This window comes from Cygnus olor, chromosome 16 (assembly GCF_009769625.2).
Source record: "Cygnus olor isolate bCygOlo1 chromosome 16, bCygOlo1.pri.v2, whole genome shotgun sequence".
NCBI lineage: Eukaryota > Metazoa > Chordata > Aves > Anseriformes > Anatidae > Cygnus > Cygnus olor.
In genome coordinates, this window is record NC_049184.1 from 4953298 (window position 1) to 4969999 (window position 16702).

General features: G+C 53.5%; 1 protein-coding gene across 2 annotated transcripts in view; it reads left to right on the top strand.

Moving 5' to 3' along the window:
• CBFA2T2 (CBFA2/RUNX1 partner transcriptional co-repressor 2) overlaps positions 1-15581 on the top strand; it is a 41233-nt gene extending 25652 nt beyond the window's left edge. Inside the window, exons 3-11 of one of the 2 annotated variants that reach the window (XM_040576269.1) lie at positions 367-608; positions 2853-2942; positions 3505-3686; positions 4317-4570; positions 5309-5394; positions 6534-6729; positions 9850-9920; positions 10309-10500; positions 13017-15581. In XM_040576269.1, coding sequence (XP_040432203.1) covers positions 367-608; positions 2853-2942; positions 3505-3686; positions 4317-4570; positions 5309-5394; positions 6534-6729; positions 9850-9920; positions 10309-10500; positions 13017-13301 — 1598 coding nt within the window. In that variant the 3' untranslated portion in view covers positions 13302-15581. The remainder of the gene's footprint in view (positions 1-366; positions 609-2852; positions 2943-3504; positions 3687-4316; positions 4571-5308; positions 5395-6533; positions 6730-9849; positions 9921-10308; positions 10501-13016) is intronic. The other variant, XM_040576268.1, reaches the window with a different exon arrangement.
• The last annotated feature ends 1121 nt before the right edge of the window (positions 15582-16702 follow it).

Genomic DNA, 16702 nt, shown 5'->3' on the forward strand with positions numbered 1-16702 from the left:
GACACAGACAGAAAAACACTGCTTGGTAGTTCTTGCCGAGGGCTGTAAACTTTGAGATCAAGCCCGTTCAATTCCTTGGGCTGAGCGTATGGCACGGTGTGGGCTGCCGTGGCGTCAGCTTCGTGCAGCCTGACCCCCGTCCCCTTGAGCTGCCTCAAATGAAAACCGAGGGGCACCTGGTCTGTCACTGTCTGAACCCTAACTCTGTGGGGACACCGGAGCTGGAGGAGGGGGACTTGTGCACGAGGGCCCACACAGAACATCGCCCCGAGCAAGGTTGCTTGTGACCATCTCCATCCTCTTAAACAGCAGCCCCTGGGGACATGCCCGCCTCACGCCGATAACGCTTTTGTCTCTGCCTTGCAGTGCCCAACGGGATAAACCATTCCCCCCCGACGCTCAATGGGGCACCGTCCCCACCCCAGCGGTTTAGCAACGGCCCTGCCTCCTCCTCCTCCTCCTCCCTGACGAACCAGCAGCTCCCAGCCACGTGCGGCGCCCGGCAGCTCAGCAAGCTGAAGCGCTTCCTCACCACCCTCCAGCAGTTTGGCAATGACATTTCTCCAGAGATCGGGGAGAAGGTCCGGACCCTCGTCCTGGCCTTAGTGGTAAGCACCGCCAAGCACAGCCCTGCGAAGCCACAGAGCGGCCGCGGGGGCTTTGCTGTGGCAAAAGCATCGTAGTGATGGGATCCTGGCAGCCGCCACGTGCCGGCATTGCACAACCGTGTGTGTCTTTACAAGCGGGGCTGTTGACTGAGCACGACTCTGCAATGTTTATGCTTTCTGGTAAACTCGCTGACTTTTTATTTTCTTGTCTTCAGTGGGTTTCAAAAGCTATTTGGCCAGTTGCGTTGCTTTGACATGAGCCCGGCTGCAGCTGAGCTTAAGGAAACCTAGAAGATTTTGGACTGAACTTGATTACGAAAGCTGCGTGCCTGGGGCTTTTTGCCATCCTCGCTGGAAGCTGTGGCTGTGCTGTGCTTCCTGGTTTGCTGTTGTGAGTGAAACTTCCACACAGTTCAGAGGAGACTGTAGTTTTCTACTAGGGAAACATTTTATTCCTTGCACCCTATAAGCCTAGAGTAGAAGGGATTTACGACTTCTGGAAAATCGGTAGTTGAAAGTTGAAAGCCGCTCTGTCTGAGAGCACCTCAGACTGCAAACCAATGGCTTGTGCGCTCTTTTGAAAAAGCCCCGTTGTGGGTAACTGGTGAGCCTGTCATGCCCAGGGCCCCATCCTATTTCCTGCAGCTCCACAGTACGTTGTGGGGGTGTTGAAAGCACATCTTTCTGAGGGGAAAGAGGGTGATGCTGAATTCTGGGGCTTCTGGAAATGCCGTGTGGGGGTAGTGTCTGCGTCTACTCCTTTTCAAAAGTCCAGTTCGAAGTCTGGAGTGTGTGGAGAACATCATGATGCTTCAAGCATTTCAGTTCTGGTATGCAGCGCTGAGCACAGTGTGTATTTAATGAGCTTCTTTCCTCTTTATGGGCTGTCCCGCACAGCTTAACACAGCCCCACCAGCACTGCAGTGTTAACTATTGCCGAGGTCTGTAGGAGATGGGAAATGTGCTATTGCGGCTGGAGGCCTCAGCTTCTGATATTCTGCTGCTTCGCCTGCATTAACAAAGAAATTGGTGGCTGTGTAAACTGTCATTCAGTCATGTTTGTATTTAGGACAGTCTGAAGGTGCAAAGACAGAAAGGGGCTTGGTAAATCACATTTCTGTGCAGCTTTTGCCCTTGGATTTGCAATACCTGAGATCGGTGGTGGTGTGTGCCTACACAAACAGTAGACGTATAGTCTCCTGCCTCTTTGCGTCTTCGGAGAGCTGAAAGCGTCCTTCGAAAAAGAAAAGAATGGGTCTTGCTGCAGGATTGTATCTAAGACGTGCAGATTCACAAATTCACTGGTAGAAATGGCTGTGCAATCCCCGTGCAAGCCTAGCCAAGGCCCTGGAGCACAGCACCATGCCACCTGCCCAGCTGCACCATCGCCCAGCACAGCTCCTGAGCTGGTCTCTGCTTTTTGGCAGGCTTGCTCTTGAGGCTCAGTGCACAGCAAATGGGGCTGGACTGCAGGCACGGAGTATTTCTGCTTTCCAGATTGGCATGGGCAGAACAAACGTGGGGTTGTATGCAGCCTCGGGTTTTCACAGAACTTGAGCACGGGATGCAAAATGCTGCCTCTGAAAGAAGGCAGGCCTGTATATTTCTGTGGATGTAAGGTAGTATCTTAGCTTACCACTTTGGAAGGGAAATTAAAAGCTGTTCAGGTTCCTCTGCTCATCATTCTCACCCCTGACAGCAATTACTGCTGCAGGGACGAGCTTCGTATGTGCAGCGTATCAAATGCTGCTTGTCCAGGGAGCGCACAGCCTAAACAGCCTTGGGGGAGCCCGTGCCACTGGGGTGAGCAGCAGGCTGGCGGTGACTTTGTGGATGGCAGGTAGGTTAGATGAGCTGAGCCGAAAGGGGGGGAGGCAGGGAAGGAGAGCAGCTCAGAGCAGCTGGAGCCGCTGCCTGGCTCCCCTGGCCTGCCCCAGGCCACCTGGCCAGGGTGCAGGAGGTGGCAGCTGGGTCCCGCTGCCTCCGGAGCAGGTCCCTGCCTCCCACCCCAGAGCTGGGAGCTCCTGGCTGTGTGCCACGTTCACCCCTTGCCTGGTGTGGTAGATCTTTCTGCTCCATTGGCCTGAGTCTTTTTGGCTGTGCTAGGCGGGATCTGATGCAAACGTTGTCAGTCCTGTCATGGCAGATGCAGTCTCCCTTCCAGTTCTGTTCATTTTGAGCTGTTTCCCAAGTGTCTAAAAATAAGAACAAATTGTCATTTCATTTCTTAATTTCTTTTCTCAGAACTCAACGGTGACAATTGAGGAATTTCACTGCAAGCTGCAAGAGGCGACGAACTTCCCCCTAAGGCCATTTGTGATCCCCTTTCTGAAGGTGACAGTGAGCTGATGGGGCTTGCTAACGATTTGTGTGTTGGTCTGTGCTACTTGGCAGCGTGTCACTACTAGCAAAGCTCTCATTTCAAGCACCAGAACAATTTCGTTGAAGTCCAAGACAGACTGCGCAGACCGTAGCGATCGCCATGTGCGACTGGCTCACAGGAAGCTAACGTTGTAATGAGTTCCACATATGTCTGCTTGTGTGTCAGGGATAAGTGAGACAAACCAAGCTCCATGCTGCACCTTCTGATCCTACAATCTTATTTGCCAGTGCTCAGATCTAGAATATTTGGGGTGTTGGCATACAGAGCATGCCCGGAGCAGCTAGGTGCTGGAAGCATGCAGTGCTTCCCCCAGCGCTTTGTTTTCACGTGCGCCAGCTTCGGGTCGTGCTCAGCCCTTGAGAACACGCAGGTAGATCTGCACGGTGCAGGCATCCCGGGAGGGAACACACTGAGCGGGGGCCCAGGCTTCATCCTTTATTGCTCTGAGGGGTTTCGTGTATGGAGCAAATGCCTGCGCAGCCCGCGTGAAGCAGAGCTCTGCCTGTTTTCCAGGCCAACCTCCCTCTGCTCCAGCGCGAGCTGCTGCACTGCGCCCGGGCTGCCAAGCAGACGCCGTCCCAGTACCTGGCGCAGCACGAGCACATCCTGCTGAACACCACCACCGCCTCCCCAGCCGACTCCTCTGAGCTGCTGATTGAGGTCAACGGCAACGGGAAGAGGCACAGCCCGGACAGGTAAGAAGAGCCTTTAGCACTGCCAAGTTCCTGAAGACGTGGTTTTTGACAGCAGCAAAGGTGAAACAAAATTTGAAGTGGTGTCCAGGGCCAAACCATAAGATCTTAGATCATAACAGCTATGTTAACAAGACAGTGCTGACTATCTGTGGCTGTAGCTTCCCCTCACAGGACTCCCGCACTGAGAACTCAGCTAGGGAACCTTTCTGAGGGCTTTCAGGCAGATTCTGTCCCAGAGGGACTAGTTCAGTAGATGGTCACTGAAATGCTTGGGCTGGAAAGGTGGAGAGCAGCGGCACTGTCAGCGCTAGGAGGGATACAGCTCATTTTCACTACTTTTATTCCCAGAAAAAGTCGTTATGTAATTATGTGGAGCACACATCAAATTTATAAAAACTGTGAAATCTTAATTTGGTCATGCCTGGAAAGATGAATCACAACACTCAGGCATTTTGAACTTTTTTTTTTTAACAAGGTCATTTCGTGGATTTGTTCCCAAGTTGAGCGTGTTTGTTTTAGCTTCCTGCTTTTACCTCCCAGTAAAACCATCATTGCCCCAAATCTGCATCTTTCCCTTTCTGAGCACGTTGATGCGGTGCTAACGAATCCTGTCTGTCGGTGTGGTTGCAGAAGAGAAGACAACAGCTTCGAGAGAGAGACGCTGCCGACAGAGCCTCCGGCCAAGCGGGTGTGCACCATCAGCCCCGCGCCGCGGCACAGCCCGGCCCTCAGCATCCCCCTGATGAACCCCGGCGGGCAGTTCCACCCCACCCCGCCGCCCCTCCAGCACTACACCTTGGAAGACATCGCCACCTCCCATCTCTACAGGGACCCCAGCAAGATGTTGGAGCACAGGGAGATTCGGGACAGGCACAGCAGCCTCGGTGAGAGGGTCTGACGGGCTTTCCGTTGTAGGAGCTGCGAGGTCCAGCAGTGGAGCTGAGGTGTCTCTCCCTGGTTAGCCCCTGCTCAGCCACTCACCTAAAGCTGTGCAATTCCAGGCACATCCCCAACAGAAGGATGAGAGTAGGGAATTCAGAGAAAACATCTAACATTGAAAGGTTTGAAACAGGAAGAATGAGAGGCAGAGTTGCTGTTTCCCCCTGTATGTATAAAGGGTGGAGCCACCGAGGATGAGGAGGAAGGACCTGGTGTTTGTGTTGAGCGTAGCCAACCCAGCAGGCAAAGACGAAGACCATGGAAACAGAACTGAACTTTTCAGAGGTGACTCAGCCAGGAGATGTGTGAAGCCTGGAGAGAACAGAGCTTGACCGCCTCCTCTGTCCCCAGCCCTGGTGGGGATGTGTAGGTGAGCTCTCTGTTCCCAACAGGGCAGCCTGAATCATGAGCTCTGAGCTCCTACGGCTTTATAAAAAGGGAACTGCCCTCCCAAGCGAGTCAGGTCCAGACCTGTGAGGGGACTGTAGCACTTTTGAGATGGTGACACAAGCAGGGGTAAAAGCACCAGTATGCAATTAGCCTCCTCTTTGAGAAGTGTTTAAAATCACAGCTATACATGGTTAGAAATACAGCTCTGTTTATTGCTTCAGGGCCACATTACCTCTCCAGCTCTGAAAGCACTTGGTCCGTCTAACCACTGTTCTGGCTGTGGTTTGTTGCAGGTTTGAATGGAGGGTACCAGGACGAGCTGGTGGACCACCGCTTAACAGAGAGAGAGTGGGCTGATGAGTGGAAGCATCTGGATCATGTAAGGAACATTGGGAGCTGTGGGAAGCTCTGTGGGACACAACCCAGCACTCACCTGCCCCAGTCTGTGATTTTCTTCTTGTTAGTACCGTATCCAGGCTTTCCAAGTAGCTACTACAAGCTACCACAGGAAGGTCGATGGTGGGGAGGGCAGATAGGAGCAGTAGCAGTTTCCTGGTATTTTTCTTCTGCCCATGGCCAGTGAAAGCCAAAACCAGTCTGGACTCAGTGCCTGAGCCGGGGAGTTTCTCCTTTAGAGCATGGCTGTCAGAGCAATCAAGCCCAACCTTGTCCCTGCAAAGGTCTTTTCTGCAGCTGCCCAGGCCAGCACTGTACCAACAAGCATGCAGATGTGTTATGCACAGCAAGTATATGGAATTTGCAGAATAACCAACCCCATCATTATTTTTTAAAAGCTTTTTTTCCTGGGTTGCCAGCCTTTTATGGGTATGCTGGGTATGGACAAGACTTGGTACTTCTGGCAGACTCTCTGCGGAGCCTGTTGTTCTGCACCGAGTAAGGCTGCTGGTCCAAGCTCTTCACTGGAGCGTTTTCCCTACAGAGAGGGGATTGAAATTCAGCTTTAATCACAAATGCAGAGCGACCCCGTGCTTGCTTATATCCAAAAGCTGATGTTTTGTGTGGGTGTCAAGCCCCATAGCTGAATATTGTGAGTTGGGATGTGGCTGTAGAGAGCTGGTACCAAGCCCAATTCCTCTAGGTCAGAGACAGAGGTGTCATAAAAGTCATAAAAACCTGTCCCCCAGCCAATAGTGTGTTGCATGGACACACTATTCCCTTCGCAAAACGGTTTGTTCTTGCCTCCACCTTTAGGAGCATGGCCCTAAAGGTGTTCAGCCACACCTGGTGTTGACCAAAGCCAAACGGTGCAGGGGTGACCACCTGCTTCCCAGCTCGTGCTGAGTTCAGTCTCACCTTCACTCCATGCACGGGTACGGGACCCACCGCACCTCCCTGGTTGGGTACTGCTCCCTCTGGGACACAGCGCTCAGAGCCCGTTCCTCTGCAGAGACTCGCGTTTCACCTTCCCGGCACAGCCCCCCGGGTACCTCCAACGAGAAACCCCGGAGCAGCCCTCGTCGGCAGGCGGAAAAACTGAAAGCTCGTCCTTCCCTGCAGGCGCTGAACTGCATCATGGAGATGGTGGAGAAGACGAGGCGCTCCATGGCGGTGCTGCGCCGCTGCCAGGAGGCAGACCGGGAGGAGCTCAACTACTGGAAGAGGCGCTGCAGCGAGACGGCCGAGACGCGCAAGGCGGGCAGCGAGCTCGTCTCGAGGCAGCACAGCCCCAGCAGCTCCGACTCCATCGGCAGCGGTAAGCGCTGCCCCCGGCCCCGCCGTGAGCGGCACGCGGTGCCAGGCTTCGCGGGAGGGCAGAATGCTATACGAGGAAAAGCCTTTTTCTTTAAAAACGATCTCTTTAAAGTAGTTGTCTAATTACGGCAAAGCTATACTAAGCATAAAGAGACTGTAATAAATTCAAAATGTAATACAAATTAATCACAGATCGGTTTGGGTTGGAAGGGGCCTTAAAGATCATCCAAAGCCCCTGCCATGGGCACGGACCCCTCCCACCAGCCCAGGCTGCCCCCAGCCCCATCCAGTGCGACCTTGGGCACCGCCAGGGATGGGGCAGCCACAGCTCCTCGGGGCCGCCTGGGCCAGGGCCTCACCACCCTCCTCATGAAAAATTTCTTCCTTTTACCTGGTCTAACTCCTCTCTTTTGGTTTAAAACCATTGCCACTTGGCCCTGTCATTACATGCCCTAGTAAAAAGACTTTCTCCGTCTCTCTTCTTCACCTCCTTTACACATTGCAAGTCAAGCTTTCTCAGTTTCTAGAAAGAAAAGGCAAGGCCCACCTTTACGCCTTTCGCTAACATTTCTTAATACCCGCTATACAGAAGAAAACAAAAGAATATATGTGAATTTTTAATTCCAAAAGATTCCATTTTAATTGTAAACTTTTTAATTTACAAAAAAAAAAAGGCTAATGATTTCTTCTTTCCAGCATGGTGACCGAATGCTGGCTCTAAAACTCTTTAGACTGATAATGAGTTGTTAAATAGAACATACTGAAAAGATCAGCTTGACTTCCCTTAACGAAATTATAGGGAAAAACTCACGCTGGTAAATCACTTTCTGTGATAATTCATCTATCATCGTGGCAATTTTGAGCATTACCTTGTAGATGAAAAGCTGCCATTACTCTCCCCAGTCAAGAACACACAGTTTTCACTAAAACCCAAGCTATTTTTGACCTTGAAGAATTAAAAAAAAAATATCTTGATTAGTGCATAACTGTTCTCAAAGCTTTGAAGAGAGACGAGTCATTGACCGTGTGGGAGCTCCTGGATGAGCTCCTGGAACCAGCGCTTGCTGAAGTGTGAAGGCACTTTTTGGCAGCAGCTTCTGCTGGTGTTGGGAGAGCGTCTTCCTCGGCTGGGTTTGGTCAGCAGGTGCAGCTCAACACCAGGATCCTCCAAGGCTGAGAACCCAGCTGGGCAGGAAAAGTTGTTGGTTTCCTTCCTCTTCTGCTTCCAGCCTGTCTTGCATAAAGGATTTTAAAGGGCAGGACCTGCTAATTCTGAAAATACTGAAGGCTGGTGTAAGAGCTACTACTACCTGTAGTTCAAGTTATTAATGCTTTTTTTTTTTCTATCACGAGTCAATTAACTTCAGTGCAACTGAATATTTTTCCCCTCCAATATGCAAGGGCTTTTTACCCTTCACAAAATCCAAGCCTGACGTGCTGATTTTATGCATTTGGATGGTAATTCTAATCTCCATCCAAAAGCATTTGCTGCAAGTGCTGGAAAAAAAAATCTCATTCATTCAGTAATGAAAATATATGTTTTCTAACAATAATAATAAATGCCAAACTCAAAATGTCAATTTGATGTAATACAAACAAGTTGAATATGTTACATAAAGAGAGTGAATCTTCCTGCATGTCAAAAGAGCACCTGAATTTGGGTCCAGCTTAGATTTAGCTGCAATTGAACAAGTTTTGATAGTTCTCAGGCAGTGAGAATGAGTATTTCATAGGAAAACAATAACAAGTACACGAGCAAAAGCAACTAAAATAGAATATGTTAATGAGCATTTGCTGTTTGCAGCTTTAAATCTTAATTTACCCTTAGGGTTTTAACTCAGTTTGATTTCAGTCATAGCACTTCTAAACAGAACCAACAGGAAGGATTGTGTATGTGGAAACTTCAGTGTGGGAGCAAGTGCGTAAATGGAAAGAAGAATAAATTAAAAAAAAATAAAAATCCTGCTTCTAAATCAGCCCTTGCCCTGCTTTGGGAATATCATGCAGATCTGAATTTCAGATTTGAAATTATGAATGGCTTTTAAAGTTTCACCGAAAGTAGGTAACTTAATTTTTGGTTAAAAATAAATAAATTCTGCAATAGCTTGAAGGCTTCTTTTGGAACAATTCTAGAACTGTGAAGAGCGTAGAGGACAAGAAAAGCGTGCAGAGCCTGAGGTCAGGGAGAGGGGAACCAAGCGCGCCGGGCTCCAGCCAGTTGCTGAGGGTAGGGACCCAAGGAGCACAGCCAGCCTCTAGCCCTCCAGCACCGGTGTGTAGCACAGCCTGTATACTTGCAGCCCCGTGCTGCTGAAGGTGATAACATTTCTGGTTTTATCGGGAGCCTTGTTGATGTTTTCTCCCTTCCCGGGAACCCGGAGCCAATTTCCAAACTGTCGCTGTTGCGAGAAAGTGCAGCTAAATGTCAGGAAGCTTCCCCGGGCGCGCTGCAGACTGCCACGAGCTTAAATAACCTCACAGCCCTTGACATGAATCAGCTTTCGTTCTGCCAGTGCCATCTGACCCTTCAGAAAGTTCCTCTGAAGTGTTAAAAAAAGGGATGCGGATAGAAGACAGTACCAGGTTTCTGCAGCCTGTGTTTAGATCCTCACATGAGTGTCCCCATCTGTCACGTTGGCTCCCTGGGGGCGTACGGGTGCTGGGGAATGTATACACCTCTCACTGCAGGAGAGCTTGCAGGACGCTTTGTCCATCGAGTCGAGTCTTTGAATTGCCCCTGGGAATGGAAAGTGCTGCCTTTAATGTAAACTGCTGCTCCTATAGATTGATGTTCCAAGCCAGTGGGCAGTGCAGATGTTTGATGGCATATATTTATAAGCATTGCTTGTTGTTATAAAGTACCAGGAGATGGAAATGGGTTATACTGCGTCATAAATTATGCAGGGCGCTAATTAAATGTTGTAATTTATCACCTAAGTGTTTGATGAATGGCCCTAACTGTAGGAATCCTTTGTTTCAAGTTTTAGCCTGTTAACCCTACCCTGCCTGGCCGATGTCTGTGCCAGGTCCCCAGACACAGCCGGGCATTCCCCAGCCACCCCGCGGCCGGCAGTGGGCCGGGATGAGGCTCTGCCAACCTTTCCTCTGTCCCTTATTCCAGCAGATTCGTTGCGGGAGTTCAGCAGCAGGTCGGGAACGGGCTACGTCACCGAAGAGATATGGAAAAAAAGCTGGTAAGTGTTTGTTAGGAACCTTGGCAAGGGATGCTGCCAGATCGTTTGAGGTAAACACAGATGCTGCACGTCGCTCCGCAGCAACTGGAGAAGCCCAGCTGCAGGAAAGCCCCAGGACGTGCACATCTGGCTGCCCGCACCCCTGGCCCCGGCTTTGCCAAGGGTGCTCCTTCGTACGGTGTCGGCGGAGAGCCCGCGGGGCCGAGCCTGGCTCTGCTGCTCGCGGGAGCAGCCGTGGCAGCGGCACCAACCGAGCCCCTTGTCCCCCACCCGCGGGTGTCCCAAATCTAGAGGGGACGCGGCACGGCAGCTCCGTGCCCCCGTCGTGCCCAGGCTGGCGTCCCCCCGAGGCTCGGGCAGGCTGCTGAGGCTGCTGTTCCCTTCCAGAAGAAGCCGTGAACGAGGTGAAGCGCCAGGCCATGTCGGAGGTGCAGAAGGCCGTGGCGGAGGCCGAGCAGAAGGCCTTTGAGATGATCGCCTCCGAGAGGGCTCGCATGGAGCAGACCATTGCGGACGCCAAGCGCCAGGCTACTGAGGACGCTTTCCTTGTGATCAACGAACAGGAGGAGTCTACAGAGGTACGGTGCCAGGGCCGGTCCAGCTGCGGGGACGTCCCCAGCGGGGAGTTTCAGGGACTCACCAAGGCCCTGGGTCCTGCCCAGGGATGGCTTGGAGCCTGCAGGTCCCCATCCCTTTTCCCTTTTAAAAGCCTCTCTCCAGTCAGTAACTAAAAGGGTGCGTTGATACTGTAAAAAAGAAAACTTTAGCTTTTATTTTATTGGCAGAGGAATCAGCCTAAACTGATTCCCCTCTGGAGGAGCCTCTGGCACCCTTGGGCGCAGAGCGGTTGTGTGAGGGCACAGCTGGGCAGCGGTAGCTGGACACAGGGTAGCCACCGGGGATTTCTGTGCATTTAGAGAGCAAAGAGAAAAGGGTGCTGGTGGGTACGGCTTGCCACTTTGCTCAGAAATCTGCTGCTGTGGAGTACCTGATGGGCGCAGATAAGGAATTGCAGTTTGCAGGCTTTAGAACAGTGCAGGGTAGAAACTGGGTCAGAATTACGCATTTCTCGATGGTCTGTAATCACACCCTGCGTTGGTGCTGACCAGCGTGGTGGATACATACTGCCTTGGACCTTGTCGGTTTGTTAGCTCACAAAACGCGTGCCCGGGCAGCGTGTGTTAGCTTCTCTCCAGAAACAGGCTCCGCAGTGCTCTTGCTCCTCTGATCCCTTGAGATCAGGGAGAAACCTGTGTGTGGGACAGCCTGCCCTGCAGAGGGCTGCTAACACCTAACGAGGTTTTTGCATCTCAGAAAAGAACGGATGGCTCCTGGTTTGTCATAGCCAGCGACACCTGCTGAGTGGGTGTCTCAGGGAATTCCTTTCCACCCCTCAGTCATTAATTATTACTCTCACTGTTCTTTAACTGGAAACACATTTCATTAGGCTTTGGAGATCTCAGCTGGACTGAGCACAAATTGCTCGGTTAATTCCTACGCTGCGATGTCACAGCCACTTGTGGCTGGCTTATTGCTTTCATTTCTCTGCACAAACACTTTGGGCTTTGCCTCTGTTTCTGCTGACCAAAAATCTGATGGGAGTGAGGGCTTCGTGTCGCTTCAGGCCACGTGGGCAGCGAGTCCGGTTCCCTTCTCCCGCGGGGTTCGGGACGCTCTGGTCACCCTGCACGGCAGGAGCCATGTAAGCATCAGGTGTTATTCCAGCGGTGGACATGCTGTGATACTTCCCGTTAAATCACTGAAGGACAAATGCGGCAGTCAGTAAACACACGATGGGAGTGGGTGGAACTGCTCGGGAAGAAATGAGATAAGCAATGATCTTTCTGTAGGGGAATACCAGAGGAGCGTCCTCCTCCTGTCTGCCCGTTCCCCTCGCGGTGCTGCTGCACAGGAGGGTGGGAGCAGTGCAGGACCTTGGGAGCTGAGTGAGCACCCCGTGAGCCCCGTATCCCTGGCCCGCTTCACCGGGGGCTCTGTTGGCAAGCTGGCGTGTGTTCTGGCGTGCCGGGGAACCTCAGCAATACGACTGAAGCTGCTGCTCCAAGTGTAAACAGCCGCACAGCGGTGTCCCAGCTCTCCCAGTTACTGCAGGCTGCCGTGGGGCTTCTCTCGGTTGCGAGACCTGCTTCTCCCAGCAGCTGCCCGCTCCTGACCGGCTCGCTCGGGCTCTTTGGCAGCCCCGAAGTCGCTGTGGGCTCAGACCCCGTCGGTGGGCGTGTGGGGCGCGCCGTGCCGCCCGCCTGCCCCAGCAGCCTTCCGCTCGCCTTCGTGGCAGCGGCGGCCGGCGAAATGTGCCCCGTTGGGCCAGGGTTAGAGAGGCCCGGGGCTCTGGCAGGGGCTGCTCTTTCACAGCTGAACCTGCCCTCCCAGTAGGCGTTTGCTAATGCACGGCTCCAGCTGCAGGGAAGCTAATCCTCCCGCTCCCCTCTTCGGAGCAGCTGCGGCCGCAGCTCCCGGTGCTGGCCCCCTGCCCCCGTGCTCGCGCCGAGCGGCGCGGGCTGCGAGCCCACCAGCTGACGCCTCGCCCGCCGGCCAGAGGGGCTTTGCTCCTCTTCCAGACTGAAGCCTGCGTGCTGGCAGCGCTTCCACCTGGCTGGGAGGCTTTCAAATGGGCTTTTTCTTTTCCAAATTAGCCGGCTCTGACCTCTTGTGCAGCTAGGCAGGGTGCAGAGCAAATGGTGCCTGTGCAGCGCTGTAATCCCCGCGGAGAGCGCTTGGCTGGGAGCGGTACCAAAATAGAGCTGCTTAAAACAGGAAATAAAAAGACCAAATAGCAGCATCTGTGGTGTGTTTTTCAGTCCTTGCCTGCTGTTTCCTGTGTGCGTTTGGGTGGATCTAGGGGAGAGGATGTGTGCAGTGCAGTCTGGCAGGCTTTTGTAGGGCAGAGGAGTAGGGGTTAGTACCCTTGGCAAAGGTCTGTGAAATAGCAAGATTTAATGGATTGCTCATCTTAACATTACTAAATCTGGGCCAGAGGGCGATGAACGTCCCCTCCAGAGCTGTCGAGTCAGCGCTGTCCTACAGCTCTGGAAACTAAACCCGTTCTGAAGTGTGGTGTCTTGGGTCCTTTCAGAGTTGCTGGAACTGCGGCCGCAAGGCCAGCGAGACCTGCAGTGGCTGCAACATCGCCCGGTACTGCGGCTCCTTCTGCCAGCACAAGGACTGGGAGAGGCACCACCGGATCTGCGGCCAAAGCCTGCACAGCCAGAGCAAGCCGCTGGCTCTGCCCGCGGGGCGCTCCACAGCCGCCAAGGGCATCGACGGCGTGTCCAGCCCGGCCCTCGAGAAGACTTCGGCAGCCACGTCTCGATCCTCCACTCCAGCATCTGTGACAGCAATAGAAACGAACGGACTCTAAAAGGAAAGTTTTGGTTCAGTCCATTTGGTTAGTTTTCCTGATTTTTTTTTTAAGTTGGAAAAAAAAAAACAAAAACCACCGCAGAAACTTCTGTCACTTGACACAATTGACAAATCCACGCCGCCTCCTCCAGAGCACCGGCACTTGGGCTTTGCCATCTCATTCTGCCTTTTTTCAGGCTCATAAAGGACTTGGGTCGGCCTCGCTCAAGGTGCCTCCGTGCTGGTCTCTCCGAAGGGTCGCCCCAGAGCATTGTTTGGGACCCGGGGGAGGCCGGGCACTCGCTCGGGGGAACCTGGCCTCCATGGAGCGCCAGCAGGAAATGCTGAGCGAGCAGTGCCCAGCCAGGGAGCCCTGTTCTCAAGGGTCAAACGTGCTCAGGCTCTTTTCCTGAGGTGTCTGAACTGCCTCCTCATTCAGCTACCTTTTTTCCATAATATTCATCTTTTCTTTTTTAATCTTGCTCCCAGACAATGGTTTCTCAGTTAGCCGTGCTGGCTCTGTGTTGCTTTGAACAGACCAGAGCCGATTTTCCAGCAAGAGCATCTCATTCTCTAGTGCAATGACAAACATGTAGCTGCTTGGGGATAGCTGAGCCTGCTTCTCTTCTCCTGCCTGCGGAGGGTGGTGGCTCCAGGCTGCAGAGGCTGAGGAGAGGACACGTCTGCTGAGGACAGCTCTAACCCAAATGTTTAGGGAAGTACAGCTGGTCACTTCTGGAGGGCCTGGTTTTAATCCCTTTCTGTAACTGGACAGGCAGTTGCGTGATTCTCGGGGTTGGACCTATGCTGAGTGAAAACGTGCAGACCAAATCTGGATTCCTTGTGGGCAGTTACTGCTTTTTCCACCTGGCTACCATTATTTTGCTGTGCAGAAAGCATTTTTTCATTGCATGGAAGTTGTTGGTTTGAGAGTTACTGGTGGTGTTTTTAACCACAAAGATTGCCACGGGTTATTTATAGCCCATTCTCTCCCCGCACGTTGGCCAAACAAACGATGCAGGACTCGGCAGCCTGCGCTGGTTCTTACCCACCCCGGGGATCCCTGGCCCCACTGGAGGTGCGTGGGGACGCGCGGCCCTCCCGGGGGCCCCGTGCAGCTGCCCCCGCCTTGTCGGCACCCAGAGCCCAACCCAAAACCGCGGGGTGCAGGGGGGGACCCAGCCCCAGGAGGCTGCTGTGGGAGAAGAGCCCCTGCTTCGGCGCGCAGGGAGGGCTCGGGGGCAGCCTGCGGAGCTCTGACCCGCGAACAGCTACTGCGGGGCGCCGGGCACGCAGCGGGGCTCGGCTCCGGCGCTTCCTTTGAGATCTCCCCTCGGAGGCAGCACGGCTGATGGGAGGCATCGGAGCGTGCCCTCGGGGATGCGCACTGATTGCACATGCTGTGCGCAAATGGGATCTAGGAAACCATCTATTCAGCGAAGCTGTGTTTCCGTGACTGTTTTTGTATGATTGCTGGGTTGGAGCCCAATGAGGCAAGTAATTCCCAAATTATTTTTGATCACTTTTTCAATTGGAGGTGAATAATAGAGATGTGATGAACAGTCACCGGGTTTGCCGTGGTGTAGCTGGCTGCTGGCTGTCAGTGGCGTGCCCAGGGATAACCGAGTTACCCAGCAAACCAGCTTTGTCCCTCGGGGAACGTTGTTTTGGAAGCTGCTGTCAGGGGACAGAGTGGGTGAGTCCTGCATCGGCGAGGTTTTAGTTTGAAAACAAAGCCATGAAGTCTCCTGGTTTTCACAAAAACTCTCAAGTGGCAGCCGGGACTGTCCCGTGTCCGCAGCACAACGCACAAGAACTCGGAGCTGCCTCAGGTACCCAACACGGGGCTGCGGCGTCCCAGCGGTTCCCTGCAGCCCTGGCCGCACGCCGGGGGCCAGCGGGGGCCGAGCGCTGCCAGAGCGGCTGAGAAAGGAACGAGCGCGGTGCAGTGCTGGAGTAAATTGCTTGTAAATAGATTGTCTTCCATAATTCTCATGCAACTTTGGCTGTGTATTAAAATTAACCCCAGTGTAAATGAACGAAGTACTAACGGTCATGATTAGAATGATTGCTTTTTTTAAAAAAGAATTGTAATGATAAATGTGAAATTCAGACATGGGAAGAGGACTTGTTGGGTTGAGTTTTCTATTTTTTTTTTTGACATTTAATTCTGTAATAGGAATTTGTTACTGCATTCCTGTGCATAACTTATTTAATGTACTGTATAAAGGAACCCAAACTGTTACAGATGTATTTAGTTTGTTCTACTCAAAAGTAGTCAATAAAAAGACTATATTCATCATACAGCTCCTCATTCCTCTTTCTTTAAAGGACCAGCACTTTACGGCGGTGCCCAGGCAGCTGCCGGGGTTTCTGCAGGGGCGCAGGCAGAGCTGGGCTTGAGTCAGGTACTGGGGAACTTTGGTTCTCTTTCCATCCGCATTTAAGCATGGTCTTTCTGAGCACATTGTTGTTGGGGCGCCGAGGAGCCTGCAGCGTGCTGTGGTGGGGACTTGCGGTGCCAACCCTTTGCTGCCTGCTCCCCAGCACCTGGGGGACAGTGGGGGGACCCCAGAGCCTGGCTCCTCTGCGTGGGGGTGCTCAGAGAAGCAGCAGGGAGCATCTCAGCAGTGCCCCCACCCTCCTGAAATAAATGCAGAACTCGGGGAGAAAGCCTCCAAGTGCCCATGGCCAGGGGTGTCCTGGCAGCCAGGGGGCCCTGGAGCTTGGGTGCTGTGGCCACGGGGGGCTGGCAGCAGGGTGGTGCCACTGAGGGCAAGCGCCGGGCTAGGAAACGGGGCTGCCCAAAGCTGGGGGTGGCTGCACGTAGCCCCGGGCCCAGCAGGAGCAAAGTTAGCGCAGGAGCTGCCCTGCGTTCGGAGCTGCCCTGGGGCTGCTGGCTGCACTTTGCCTCGGGACGTGCCCGGCTCTGCTCGTCCATCGGGGTGAGCAGCTCCAGCCCCCGACTGTCCCCTGGTCCCTTCCTGCGTGGCTCCAGCAGGTGCTGTCCCCCTGCTCCCAGCAACCTGCTCCTTTGGCTGGGGCAATCAGAGGCCATCGATGTAATTAGGCAAATGAGCAGGATGGGGCCCAGCTGGGAGCTAGGCCAGGCTGCGCACTCCCTACCTGCTCGGGCAGCAGTTGGGTTCGATGGCACAAGTCGGGGTTCGGGCTGCTGGGGCTGCAAGCTGGCAGCAGCGGCTGCTATTCCCCTGCTAGGGAAGGGTCTCGCTCTCTCCCGCCCCCATCTCTGTGGCTAGGGATGAGCTGGGTCCCCTCCTGCACCCCGTCCAAGCAGGGAGCCCCCGGCTGCTGCCACCCACCAGCACGGGGCGAATCCCAGCGGGTTTCGCGCCCATCGGTGATCCCCTGCGGCGGCGTGGCGCTGGCGGGCAGCTCCCAGCCTCAGCACTGCTCCTC